The sequence below is a fragment of the Cheilinus undulatus genome, linkage group 15, assembly GCF_018320785.1.
Source record: "Cheilinus undulatus linkage group 15, ASM1832078v1, whole genome shotgun sequence".
In the NCBI taxonomy this organism is placed as follows: Eukaryota; Metazoa; Chordata; class Actinopteri; order Labriformes; family Labridae; genus Cheilinus; species Cheilinus undulatus.
Genome location: NC_054879.1, coordinates 27,499,921 through 27,514,331, shown reverse-complemented (window position 1 = coordinate 27,514,331; position 14,411 = coordinate 27,499,921). Strand labels below are relative to the sequence as shown.

Genomic DNA, 14,411 nt, shown 5'->3' with positions numbered 1-14,411 from the left:
TCCTGTTTATTTTTTCTGATTTTTTAAGTACTAAAAATTAGAGGCAATCTCCTTCACACTGTCAATGGATTATACCTGGTACTGGTGCATTTTAGACAATGTCCCTTCCACTGCTTTTTGCGGGTCTATGAGGTCCTTGGCTATAGTAGTGGCATTAGCCTCCAGTGATTTCTGTGAAAGTTGCTCCTGTGGTTATTACCAGCTCAGTGTAGTGGCTGTAAATGGAAAAGTTCTATCCGCATAGTTTAACAAGTTTTGTAGTGTGGCATTTTTAAACTTTTTAAACCATGCTTATACACTGAATCAAGTGGTAGAAAAATGAAACTACAAACAGAAAGTATTACAAGTGTCACAGCATACATTTATCACTCATATTATCCATGTCTGTTTCTAAATTTTCATAAATGAAAAACACAAAATTAGTCTTAGAATCTCAAAACTCTGACTTTTTTCTCACAAGTGAAAAAAAAAATCATCTCAAATGTTATTTTCAGTGGCCCTAATAGTCTTCTGTACATTTGGCATTGTTTAAGGCAGAATCTTTATTGTTGATTTGAAGGAAATAAGAAGCTCCAGCAACACTTGTAGTTTAGAGAACAACTTTTAGACATTTTCAGGTTTAGACCTCCATCAGGGTCATCCTGATAAAGGCTATAAACCGAAACACAATGGCCTAATTAAAGACCCTGTAAAGTGAAATCCAAAGAAAGTGTCTTGACATAGTAGATATGATGGAATATGGCTGCTTTAGATGTGTGAAAACACTGAAAACACATGGCAGTGTTAAAAAGTTGAACTGTTTTGACATATACCCATATATCTTGATATGAAGCAACAATGTATCAGTGAAATATTTATGTATACAATCATACAGATTTTTTTTTTTTTTTGCAAAGAGCAATCTGACTCTGACACTGTTTGGAAAGAAAACCTTTACATCCAAAGTCAGTTTAGCAACATCCCAAATGTTGCCATGAGTAAACAATTAAAGAAATAGTTTGGTGTTTTTGAAGTGAGGCACTTCTGGGTTTTACCTACAGGAGACAGCATCAGTGGGGCCATTTTATTTACCAGGTTATCTTTATGAGTGCCAGGCTTTACACCACTATGGATGGAGTCTTAACTAATAAGTATTTCAAAATGGGCTACATTTTGATAAATCAAAACCTCCAACTTGAGGACATACAGTATGCATGCAGTGTTTAGATTTATTTTCAATCATTTTGGTCACCATTTTATTGCAGAAGATTGCACATCCTCCCTGGGGGGATCAATCAAAAACACCTTTATTGACTTAAGAAATACCTGTAGGTTTTGAAACAAGACATACATTATAGTCAAGTTTGAATCTTTATTTTTGAATCAAAGGAGACGAGAAGCTCCAGAAACACTTGTAGTTTAGAGAACAACTTCCAGACCATTTCAGGTTTAGGCCTCCATCAGGGTCTTCTCAACTGAGGCCACAAGCCAAAATGCATTTTTCTGGACAGATTCCTTTCTGCTTTTTGGTGTCCATCAGGGTTTTCCCAACTAAGGCCACAAGCCAAAATGCATTTTTCTAGACCTGATTCCTTTTTGCTTGTGACCTCCATCAGGTTCATCCTGACTAAGGCCACAAGTTGTTCTCTAAACTTTGAGTTGCTGACGCTGGTTTCATTAAGAACTGGAGCATGTGAACAGCCTTTTAAACCAGCTTCTCTTATTTCGAGCCTTCTCCTCCTGCATTTCCTCTATCTTTGTCTCCAGCTCATCCATCCTTCGGGTCATCTCTCTCTCTTTTGCAATCCACTCATTCTTTTTCTCCTCGTGGCGTTTGTGGAGCATCTGCAGAGTGTCATGGAGGGAGCGTCTCTCCTCCTGCCACAGTCTCTGCTGTTCTTCAAGCTTCTCCTCTGCTTTCCTTTGTGCAGCTTTTAGCGTTGTGTTTTCTTGCTGTAGCTGATCGAGCTGCACCACAAAGGAGGCCCTTGCCTGTTCTAGCTCCTCCTTGGACTCCAGCTCATCAGTTTGCTGCTCCTGGTCCTGCTGGTTTCTGACCTGCTGATATACATTTGGGCCTTTCTCCTTTGGCTCCGGCTCATCAGCTTGCTGCTCTTGGTCCTGCTGGTTTCTGATCCACTGATATTCTTTTGGGGCTTTCACCTTTGCTGGAGACTTCAAAGTTAGGGCCTGATTAAGGAGATCCAGCTGGACGGTTTGCAGGTGAAGGTTGATATTTTCTATCTCTTTAGCTTGACTGCGCTGGAACCCCTGGCTGGTGCTTTCTTCCTTCCCGGGGCAGCATTCAGTCTTCAACGCCTTCTTCAGTAAAGCTACCTGTTCCTGATGCAGCTTCACACTCAGGTTTTGGATGCCCGTTTTTAAAGTATGAATCTTTTGAGCCTGCTCTGGCTCAACCTCCCCAGTGTCTTCCTGGGACTGGAGCTTCACTGTCTGTCTCTCTAGATCCTCATGAGCCGTCTGCAGCTGCAGAATCAGCTCCTGGGTGTCCGTTCCTCCAGACTGAATTTTATGCTCCAAAACAGCAACTCTGTCCCTGGCCTGGGAAAGGTCTGAGCGAGCCGTCTTCAACTGAGACTTCAGCTCTGCGTTTTCCTTCTGCAGAGATGAGTTTACACAGCTATTGTGGTGATGTAAACGCTGACTTTCCTGAAGTTGTTCATGGAGGAAAGCATTTTCTTTCATCAGCTGTGAAAGCTGGTCCTGCAGGACTGACTCAGATGTGCAGCCTGCCTCCATGTTTCTTCTCTTAGGCTTTGTGGACCTTCTCTGAAATTTCTTCTCCATTTCGATGTGGAAAATTTCAAACAAGTTTTGAAAAGTTCAGTAAACGAACGACTCGCTGTGCGTGCAGTATAACTGGATGACTGATGTATTAATGAAGCCAGAGCATATCTCAGGCCTTATATGCCTTTCTGTGATTGGATGGAATGGAACACTGGAACACAGTGAACAGTTCCTGCCCAATCAGGGCTCAGATACCCCTCCTTTATGATATCACAGGGGTCTGTTCCATTCCAATTCCAATTCCATTCCAGAACAGACGCATTATAGACAGGGATTTTATTATATTCTTGAGACTGTTTTTGTGCAGTTTTGTATCTCTCAAAGTTGCAACTGTGACAAACATTGTGAGCATCACTGTTAAAATCATGTTGGCTCCCTCAGTAGGCCCTAAGACATGAATGAACAACTCTGTTTACACAAAAAAAGGTGTGTAACATGCTCATAGCAATGAAGAAATTGTAGGTAAAGGTACACAAAATAAACATAGAAAATGTGAACATGTGGAAGAGTGAATATTTTAGATGTGTGGTCATAGGCGGTTTTACCATTAGGCAAAGGTAGGCAATTGCCTGGGGCCTCGTCCATAAGGGGGGCCTCAAGAATTTGCCTGGAACATAAATCCACAAACAGTCATGTTGAATGCATATTTATAGGCCTAATGAATATTTCAGTCTTGTAAATTTATCATCAGAGGGTCATAAAAACGTTAAAATCTATAAAAATTGTCATGTTACAAGGACAGCATATTTTTGCCTGACCTGCTCAGTTTACTTGCAGGTAAATTCTCTTTCTAAAGTAGCTAATTCACCCTTTAGTGTGCAAACATGCAGCACTCATTAAATGGAAGCTCCATCTAATATTGGGTCATTTCTTTTTAGAAACATTACAGCAGCTTTTATATCAGCTTTGGTCGTATAGATGTTGATAAAAAATTGTCAGGCCTGCAGGACGTCTCAATGGAGCACATCTGGCCCCCGACACAAAATGAGCTTGACATCCCTGTTTTGCTGCAGTTCAGTGTGATTAAGATGAAAAAATATACTGAAAACAGAGCCTTTTGTATTTTTCTTTTAATAACATAATAAAAAACTCATGTAACACAGCTCATTTGATGCAGAAATACAAATTAACTACATTAAGTTCTTGATGGGACCTTGGGCCAGATACACTTACTATAATGTACCTGAAAACATGAAACCCTAGAACAGGAGAGTACATATACTTCAGAAAATGGTGAAGAAAAGCCATAAGTTTGTGCATAATAATCATTTAAGAACAGAGAGTCTTTATTCTCATATCGTTTTGGAGGAGACATCAGATTTAGGTTTTTTTTTTTTTAATTCTCTGTCTAAGGTGGGTGCAGTTTGTCCAGCTTGATGTAACCAAGTATTCACTAATACTTAACCTAACAGATGCTGGTTATAGTGCAGATTACCTTACACTGAATGGAGTTAAATGTGTTATTAGTGGACACTGCACACTGTGCTGCTTGTTAAATCACATTCATGTGGCGGTCATCAGAAGTTGAGGTGAGTGAAACCAAAACCAAAATATATCATTCTGGTGGGCCATGTTAGGCAACCTCTCAGGGTAAAAGTAATCAACTTTGGTATTGCATCAGATACCTCTAAGATAAGGTGTGGTGCTAACATTCAGTCCAGGTTTTACAGGGCCCCTGAGATCATTCTAGGCTTGCCCTTCAGCATGGCCGCAGATATGTGGTCTCTATGGTCTGTTCTTTACCCTGGATCCTGTAAGCTCAAGTTTACAGAGCAAATAAAATGTCATCTGCCAGGACTTTTTCAGCTGAATACACAGCAACTGAAGTTGTAATACTGGCAGTTTTTCCTCTGAAATGCCAGACCTGAAAGAAATCAATAAGAGGCCAGGTCATCCATTTCAAGTAAAAACCTTGGCTGATAGGGCTGATTTGTTAGTGGATCTGTTCAAGCATATTCAGTCTAAGTAAGCAAATCAATCAATCAGTCAATCAGTCAATCAATCTTTACTTATATAGCACTTTTCATACAATGCAATGCACACAAAATACCATGTACACAAAATACAATTTAAAGAAAAATACATTCGTTCATCATTTAACTGGTTTAAAACACTCTTTTCTAAAATTCTTAAAAGTCTTTAAAGCAGAGGGGAATATACCTATCTGAAGAGAATAATTTAAAATGGTAAGAATATCATGTTTAAAAAAATCATAAGAGTTTTTAAAAAGGGATGCTGGGATGGGATCTAAAAGGCAGGTAGTTGGCTTGAGTTGTTTAACTTTATCAAGCATCTTGCAGCTGAGAATAACACCAGGCCAAGTGAAGGTACATCCTACCTACAAGGAGCAAAGAGAGAACTTGTAAGTGGGGTCTTCCTGCTGTGGACTGGGTCACCCCACAGAAGAACAAGGACTACAATCACAGGAGACAGCAAAAAAATCTCTAAGAAGACAGGGGACCATTACCACGGCCGCTGAGAGAAAATGCAAAAGTCAAGCCATCAGCTTTGAAGAAGACCTCGCTACCACAGACCAAATTGGATCTATTTGGATCTATGTAGGGGAAGAAGATGGACTCAGGGTCTTATGAGAAAGCAGGGGATGTAACAAGACAAGTCACAAAAACAAAATGAGATACGTGGATGAAAAAGACAAAAACAAACAAACAAACAAACAACCAACCAGCCATCTTTGATGAGGCCCCTGCTAAAGTGGATCAGTTTCCTCTCATGAACACAGTTTGGGTAATTGGAGACTGCTATGTCCGTCGGGGTGCCCAGAAAAGCTGCAGAGACTGTGGGGAGCAACAGGGAGGACAGCAGCAGACCATCACATCATCCAATGTGGGGGCAAGCCAACCAGACCACAGGAAAACACATAGAAGGAGAGCAGGGAAGGAAGAAACATTTCCAAGATCTGGATCATTGGATGGAGTTAAATTCAACAATGGAGGATGACGCTAATACCAGTTTGGATAATGACTCAGAACTATGTGCCAATGTTAAGAGGTTTAGGAAACTGGTATGGGCTGAAGCGGTGTTCTTTCATCTCTTTTATGGAGAAATTTTAACACAAAGCCCTCCAGATATTTTAGTTTAGTCCACGCCAGCAACTAGATCTTGCATTGTAGCCTTAAAACTTGCACGGAGAAAGACTCTACTGAAATTAAAATAGAATATTCCTGCATCACAGATCAGAAAGTGTTGAGAGGTGGAGATTCAATGATAAAGCTCTGACTGAGCTCTACATTTTAACTGAAGGTCATGTCCCTCATGTCCCTAACCCTTCTGAAAGGAAGAAAATAAAGTTTGCAAAATATGCTTATCTAGGTTATCTGAGGTAATTTCTTCGTTTTGTACTCTCCAGCAGAGGATGAAGAAATAATGATTTAGTCTTTTTTGAGGTGTAACAGATGAAGTTTACATATTTTATTCTCAGAATCACCCTAATAATAAGGATCAGCATCTCCTTTTATACAAAGTCCCGTTTAGATAGAAAGGACCAGAAGTTGTGCCCACACTTCACAGAAAGTATCATGGAGGCTAGGAATAAGATGAATGTAGTCTAGTATCTTAGTATCAATGACATCTAATAAATTCCTATCCATAAATTTGATGGTGGAAATAACTTTTTTTTTTTTTTTAACATACAAGCTTTGCACATTATTGAATGTGAAGATACCTGCCAGCCAACTAACCAACCAAAGTAAACTTTAGAGACATGTAACCCACATAGTTGATGATAATATCACATAGTCATGTGAAGTCTGTTAGCCCGTTTGCAATAATTAAAGTGTGAAACTAAAAAACAAGAAATGGAGCATTTTCAGGGTTTTACACAGAAAACATCATGAGTTTAGAATCACATGCCTTATGACAGATATCTGACTGTTCTAAAAAAAAATCTAAAATGAATGCTTTGGGGACCATGACTAACTTTTAAAACATGCGGAAATAAAAAGAAAATAAAATGACTTAAAAAAGTGAAATGCTGCATCTAAATTATGATAAATATTGTTGACAAAATGAGTCAAATAAGAAAACTCAACAGTATTTAGATTCTATATACAAAAATATTCATGTCACTTAGCACGACAAATTTGATGATTGAGCCTCAAATGTGTGAATAAATGTAAAAGTTTTTTAAGGTTTTTTGATGAAAATATAAGGAAATTGCTCAGTATTATAACCATAAGACAATTTTTTATACTACAGCAACATTTACCAGTTTTTTTAATTTCTACCTGAGCCTTACTACTAGTACAATTCATTTTTTGACTCAATACTATTTTTTTTTTTAATGGGTTTCTAATGAATTTATTAGGAAATGCTGGTACAGCAAGGTGACCAGATTTCTGAAATTAAAACTGGGGACTTTTTCTATTGGATTTGCTAATTAAGAAGAAATATTTCCTGTGACAGCCTCCCATTTAAAGTATTTAACAAGCAAAGTGCAAGTTGACTTTTATTTTGAAGGGGCATTAGACTACCTACAGGAAATACTTGAGTTAAGCTTTTGTTTGCTCATCAAAATGCAGCCATTTACAGAGAAAAACAGCAAACATTTTCTGGATTTTCTGACAGCAGATCAGTTTGACAAAAGAAAGAAAAGTGTGCAGTGTAAAAAGAAAAGACTGCTAGCCTCTGTGAAGTCACAATCAAAGATGCGACATATAATTAACTACGTTTTTTCTTTTAAGTTACAGCTAAAACCCGGGATGTTTCCAGAGACCGCGCTCAGCAGGGACAAGCATCTTAAAGGAGACATATTTGACCCTTTTAAGACAAGTTCCTATTGGCCTCCGAGATCCCCAAAACATGCCTGTGAAGTTTGTTGCAGAAAAAACACTCCAGTATTAGATTTTATATGTAAAAAAACCCCTTCTATTTCAGCCCTGCTATGAATGGGCTGTTTCTGTGTCTATGGCATTAAATGTTGCTGTATATCTGTAAATATACTGATCATCCCCCTTCAGATCCAACGTAAGGAACTGCACTTTTTATGGACGGATTAAAAACTGATAAACTACCTGTATCTGTTAATTCATATACAGATGTGTGAATGGCTGAACGAGCAAAGCAAACTTGTTTGGTCATTCAAATGTTTGTGTATATGCTAAATAACCCGTTTTCATCAAACCATCCCTTTCGAATGTTCACTTAAATGTCAAAATACATCTTATACTACCCAAAAGATCTTACAGCACTAATCGACTGATGTTCATTAATGAAAAACAAGGCAACAAAGCATATCCCATTATCACTTAATACTTTAATACTGCAGTTTTAAAATGGTATGAAGGTCTTTTTCTGATTATTTGCTCTGATTTTCTCCCTCTCCTGTGGCAGCTGTGAAGCGAGCCATTCAATGGTTCGTTTGCGAGCTTCCTGCCAGGTGAACCGGGGGCTGTATCCCAGGTCCCTCTGAGCCTTCTGATAGGAGAAGTTGAATGAGGTGTTCAGCATAGTGAGGAGCTGTCGGCTCAGCGGTGGGACAACTTGCACAAAAGGCTGAAGGATCATGCACACTATCTCCATTAAGAAGCAGAGGAAGTAGAAGAGGCGGAGCGGCACCATGATTTTCTCCTGAATGCTGAAGCCTAGAGGAGCCATCACGGCGTGGTTAAAGTCTGAGTAAGAAATGTGTGGTGTGTCATCTGAAATGTAGTAAAACTTTCCTCCAACAATATCTCTTTTTTGAGGATCTCTGAGGCTGCGAGCGGCTTGGAGATGACCCACTGCCACGTTCCCCACATAGACAGGATTCACTAAAGCATCAGGGCAAGACATACGATACAGGATGTTATTGTTCTGTATCCCATCATTCATGTGGCCCAGCAGGAAGCGGCAGCCCTCTCCATAGATGTACATCGGTCTGAGGGCGAGAGTGGACATTCGGTGTCCGTTTGGGAGCACCTCGTCGTGGGCCTGCAGGGTTCTCTCCTCTGCCTCTTTTTTGGTCTTACTGTAGGCAAACTTCAGCGTGCACTCGTAAATGGTATTCTCCGTGCCGTTCATTATGGGTTCACCCTTCGAGTTTGGCCCCGTCACCTCGATGCTGCTAGTGTAGATGAAGAACAACACATTCTCTTGAATACAAGCCTCCAGGAGCAGACAAGTCCCTGCAAAGAAAAGATGTGTATCTGATCATAAAAGACAATAGGAGGCCAGGTGGAACTTTTAAGGTGCTTTCACATTAAGCCTGGTAGTTTCGAACTGCGCTGCAGTGTGATTCCTCTGCCCTCCCCCCTGCTGGCTTGCTTTCACACTAGCAACATCGATCCGCGCCCACTTGCATATCGTCACCTAAAATAATGGCCTAAGTCATTTTTAAGTTATTTTTTTGCCTCAATCAGCTCTTCATGATGCTGGCCACCTCTTGGAAAATCACCAACATCCTACCCATTTTGTATAATGGCCTAAGTCAAGAGTTTGACTTAAGTCATTTTATAGGCTTTACAAGATGGCAGCCGTTTCAAAAAGACAGCAATTTTACCAATAAGCAAAGAGTGGAGAGGCTCCAGAGTCTGTGGCTGCAATGAATGTTTTTCAAAAGTATGACACATTTGGGACCATATCATTGTTAATTTAATCAACTAAAACTAAAAATGCTATGAAATTTGTGAATGACTCCAGACGTCAGTGTTTGGTGCATTCACACAGGATAACTGTAGTCTGTAATGTACTCAAATTTACAGACATTTCTGGAGGAAAACATGAAGGTGCTGCATGGCTGCAGCAATGAAAATACACAGGGGATTTTTATTTATAAAGTTCATTCAAAAATGCAGGGTTGTGCACATTGTATTCAGCAGATGTTTCCTTAATGTGTCCAATACAGACTGTTCACCAGAGTTTATAATAGACATAATAGACAACAAAAAAGTGTTTTCCCATTTCTGTATATATATATATATATATAAAATTATACGTATTTTAGATCCGTAGAAAGCTGTCCATGACTGATAAACTACTGAAATATCTCCCCTAACTTCCATTTCCCATTAAAGTCACATATGTCACCTGTGTGTATCTGCAGCTGATCAGACAGAGAAGAAGAAAGACGAGCATCCCTGATTGATGTTAAATATGAACTTCTTCTGTTATTTTTAACTAAAGAGAATAGCCTATATGTGTCAAAACTTTGTTAAATCTCCTACACGGCCTCTATTATTTTTACAATCATTAAAAGGGGCAGAGAAAACTGCTGACTGTAAAAAAAAAAAAAAATGTACCCCCTAAATAACAGAGATGCTGATTCTTACCTGATTAGTATTACCAATGGACTTTTTTTAACTGAAATATGACAATAATTTGCTCTGGAAATTTTAATCCGCAAATTACAGACATGGCCAATTTCGTACGGGATTAAAAGCACAGGCGTCCTCCACGATTATTACAAATAACCAGAGGTCCCTAGGCAATTCTTATTTCGTACGAATGGGGTATAGAACCTTCTAACTTTGGTGGAACTTTGGTGACTTAAACTGTGACTTAAAGTCAAGCTGCATTTTTGTTTTCATCAGTCAGAATCCCTGATATTTTTCTTCTGTGGGTAAATCCATAAAAACACATCTGTATGCATCTGTAGCTCTTCTGCCTCTCAGCTGTAGACAGCAGAGATTACTAATGACAGAGAGCACAGAACTCACCAGTATGATTTGGCACCAGATATGCCTCAGATGGTTAAAATATTTTTCCTTATTGGTCAGAGGTGGTCGTGGCTATTCTGACTCTGATCAGGAACCATCCAATGAAAATGACAACCAGACAGTCATTAAAGAGATGGAGCAGCAGTCTCTGTCTCCTGAGTCTCTGTGTGCTCCACTAACATTTTCTAATGTTTGTGTCCTACCCTTCCCCATGGTCTACCAAAGTAGTGGGAAAAAAGAAGTACTGCTTTTCCTAAGTCACTTATTCCAGAAATTATATGGCTTAAGTCATGTTCAAAATTGCTTAAGTCACAAAGGCCTGTTCATATATTGGCCTAAGTCATTGAATTCTCTTATTTTACAAAACTGACTGACTATTTGTATGCTCATAGATGGTTTGAGTACTCGCCAAGGAGGAGACAGAAGAAGAAGCTACCATAGTAACCACACGGGTCATGACCTAGATGAGGATTGTTGACATTTTAACCTGGCAAAAAGTCCATCCTGCCACCATGGATGCTTTAAAAATTCCTTTTTAGGATGCCAGCAATGTCGCTCTTCCTATCTACTCACCTACATGCAGCTCAGGGGATTAAATGGCCTGTGCTACATGGACACAGCGATTTTTAAGGTGACAAGAGACTTTTATTGCCTTTGCATCTCAGCTCACTGACACAACCTGTGTTCATCCATAAGGTGAGTCATAACAGGCTGTTTGATGACTTGATTCTGATGATTTCTGCCTGTCACTGAGGAAAAAATTCGAACAATATCATAACAAATTGTATCGTATTGGATTGTTTTTATATCATATTATACTTTAACATACAATTTCCTGACATATTATATCGTACCATATATTGCAACAAATTTTAAAAGTAAAAGTATAGCACCATAAGAAATCATATCATATTGTATATTTACATAGAAATTAACAGACTGCGTGTACAGATTCTACATGTAGAGCTTGTAAATAAAGACTCATTGATAAGCAATATTATGGATTAAAGACCCTGTAAAGTTTGTTGTATGACAGGTCACTATGTTATGAACTACCAGGTCAAATTTCAGTCAACTAAAACATCTCTAAGTTTATAAAATTAAGCTTCAAAATCATGAAAAATGAGGCAATAAAATCTGCTCCAGGATGGTGTGGGCGTGTCTGTAGAATGAGCTGAAGCCACGCCCACTCAGGAGAAACACAATCCTCTCAAAGAAAAGAAATGCTACAATCTGACTAGAAGAGAACACTCATGCTATTAGCTTGTCTCTTGACCTTCTGTTGACCTTAGAAGAAGAGACAAAGTCCGTTTTCTGGCTCAAATCTTTATTATGATACTTTCAATGATCCATAGACCACTGTGGCTGATAGATTTGGACAAAATACCTCATAATGAACAAAAAACAGCATTTAACTGACTTTTAACTTTCAACAAAGGCAGTGACATCAGCTAACAACAGACTGAACTGTGGTGAACTGCTCTGTGGTTTTATATTGTAGAATTAGAGGGGCAGGGTCATTCTCTACTGTGGGCTCATGACATCATAAGTCCACATATTGGCCCCGCCCACATTAAACCAAAACCTCTAATGGTCTCAATCCAGAATTCAGTCACATGTAGATCTCAATGTTTTCACATGTCTACAGCAAACATATTCCAACATATCTAAAGTGTAAGACAAAAACCTTGGATTTCACTTTACAGTGTCTTTAAGATTTTACTTTGAAGTAGTCCAGCTTTTCCTGATTTATCAGATACTTAAAGGGAGGAATGAAAAATCTTTAATATAAAATTTGCCAAATGGGTGAAGGGAGATCAACTTCATGAAAACATAAAATGTTGTAACATTTTCATATAAAAAAAAGCAAAAACGCTTTATGTCTCAGACATACAGTGCTTAACAAGTTTATTAGACCACCACCCAAAGTAAGGTTTATGCCACAGCTGCCCTAAATTAACAGCATTGGTAATTACCAAAATCATTTTTTATGTTTCTGCAATGGTTAATACGCTAATATGTAGAGGATCTATAATTAAAATAATATTTTTATTAATTTATTAGACCACCACCCAAAGTAAGGTTTATGCCACAGCTGCCCTAAATTAACAGTATTGTTAAAAATTGGTAAAACAAAAATCATTTTTTATGTTTCTGCAACGGTTAATACACCAATATGTGGAATTTCTTTAACCAAAATAATATTCTTTATGCTAAAATATAATTATTTTTGTTATCCATGAATTTTAAAATTTACTGATTTACAAAAAAACTGAAAAAAAAATAGTAAAGCACATTATTATTTCTTGATTAATATGTCAAATCATAGTTATTTACTTGCATTCCTGAACAGAAAAATGAGTTTTAGTGGTTGAATGTTATGCTTGATTAATTTCTGACTTCTCAGAGAAGCCCAGTGAGCCGGCTCAAATTTGGGTATAAAAAGGTGAATTCAGTTTGAAATTCCTCATTCCTGTTCAAAATGGTAAAACGTGGAGTGCTCACTGAAAATCAAAGAGTCTGCATTAAAGCACTTCATGATGCTGGATGGTCTCTGAGACAAATATGACAGGTGGTCTAATAAATTTGTTAAGCACCGTACATGAAAGTTTGTTTTGATGTTTTGGTTCAAAGGCATCATGTATTTGTGTGGTCTGGCTCTAAATCTGTTTAAAATTTAAAAAGAATATCATAAAAACAGTCTTACCTCTGACATTGACACTGAACATCTCACTGTACTCCACAGAGTCTGTCACATCGATGATGGAGGCGGTGTGGAAAACCATCGTAGCACCTCGGCAGCTTCTCTTCAGGAAATCACCGTCTCTGATGTCACCCTCGAAAACACTCAACTTTGTGTCTCCTCGACAGTCTGGCAGACAACAAAACTCTGCTAAACTCTCATAAAATAACCATTTAAAGGCTTCATGTTTATTTAACACATAAAACAACATTGCATGAAGTATTTTTACTCCATTCACACAAAATGAAATTGTCTCAGATAATGTGAGTTAAGTGCTTGTTTGCTTTAGGCTTCCGTAGATGTAAGTGCTTTAAAGTGCTCAGATTAATGCATAAACATTTTGGAGACACATTTCTGAGTTTTTTTTTTTTTTTTTAACACATTTAATATTTCATGTTCTTTGCAGAGAAAAAACAGAACAAATCAGACAGGTTGGTGGGTTTTACCTTCCAGGGTCTGTAAAAGTTGTGGTTTGATTTCCTTGTCCAGCAGTCGGAGCTCAGAAAGTTTCTCTTCTTCCAGCAGCAGCCTCACCAGCCTCTTCCCCAGAAACCCACCAGCTCCGGTCACAACACAAACATCACCTCTCAGAGACATTGCAGGTTACTTCTTGGTTTATATGACACACAGAAATTCACCTCTAACAGAGCTGTTAGGGAGCTCAAAGTGAGAATGAACCAAGCTTGTTTCTGGTTCTGTACGCAAGACAACGGGAGCAGCTTGCCTCAGGACTTCATGAGTAATGAGGAAAACTAAACCAGAAATAAAGAGTAATTTACTCAAAGTCACAAGGAAAAAGGGGATGGGCTTTGGTGCTTCAGGGAGGAATGAGGCGTTTTTGTGAGATAGACAAAATAAGGGGCTGGAGGAGGTTTTATGTGCCAAGGACGATGCTGCAAATGAGTTATATAATAAAGGATAAAAGGGAGAAAAGAGAAAGGGCTGACAGAAGAGAGGTGAAGTGGAAAAGACAGGAGGTTTATTAAAGCAAAATTAAAGATTCAAGAAAACAGCTCTTAACTACAAGTAAAAGTCCTGTACTGGCATCTGTCATGAGGGTCATTGTGAACAAAATGCACTGCAATGATCACAAATTTACTAAAAATACCACTCAGACAAAATTTGAGCTATGTACAGTATGCTTAAAAAAGGTGTTTTAAATAAAAAGGTGTTTCTGAATACAAACCCCAGTTCCAAAAAGTTAGTAAATTGTGGATAAAAACAGGAAA

At 38.4% G+C, this 14,411-nt stretch overlaps 1 protein-coding gene across 1 annotated transcript; it reads right to left on the bottom strand.

Annotated features, from left to right (window-relative positions):
- Positions 1-8,039: 8,039 nt before the first annotated feature.
- On the bottom strand, positions 8,040-13,906 carry hsd3b1 (hydroxy-delta-5-steroid dehydrogenase, 3 beta- and steroid delta-isomerase 1). Its single transcript, XM_041807912.1, has 3 exons — positions 13,629-13,906; positions 13,147-13,311; positions 8,040-8,909 (listed from the first exon to the last, which is right to left on the bottom strand). The coding sequence occupies exons 1-3, from the start codon at positions 13,777-13,779 to the stop codon at positions 8,074-8,076; spliced, it is 1,152 nt and encodes a 383-aa protein (XP_041663846.1). The 5' UTR covers positions 13,780-13,906; the 3' UTR covers positions 8,040-8,073.
- Positions 13,907-14,411: the final 505 nt, after the last annotated feature.

Excerpts from the sequence above, each read along its gene's own strand:
- hsd3b1 (XM_041807912.1), bottom strand. The coding sequence starts at position 13,779 with ATGTCTCTGAGAGGTGATGTTTGTGTTGTGACCGGAGCTGGTGGGTTT. Across the intron at positions 13,312-13,628 it reads ACTTTTACAGACCCTGGAAG|ACTGTCGAGGAGACACAAAG; the intron begins GTAAAACCCACC and ends GTTGTCTGCCAG. Across the intron at positions 8,910-13,146 it reads GTTCAGTGTCAATGTCAGAG|GGACTTGTCTGCTCCTGGAG; the intron begins GTAAGACTGTTT and ends TTTTCTTTGCAG.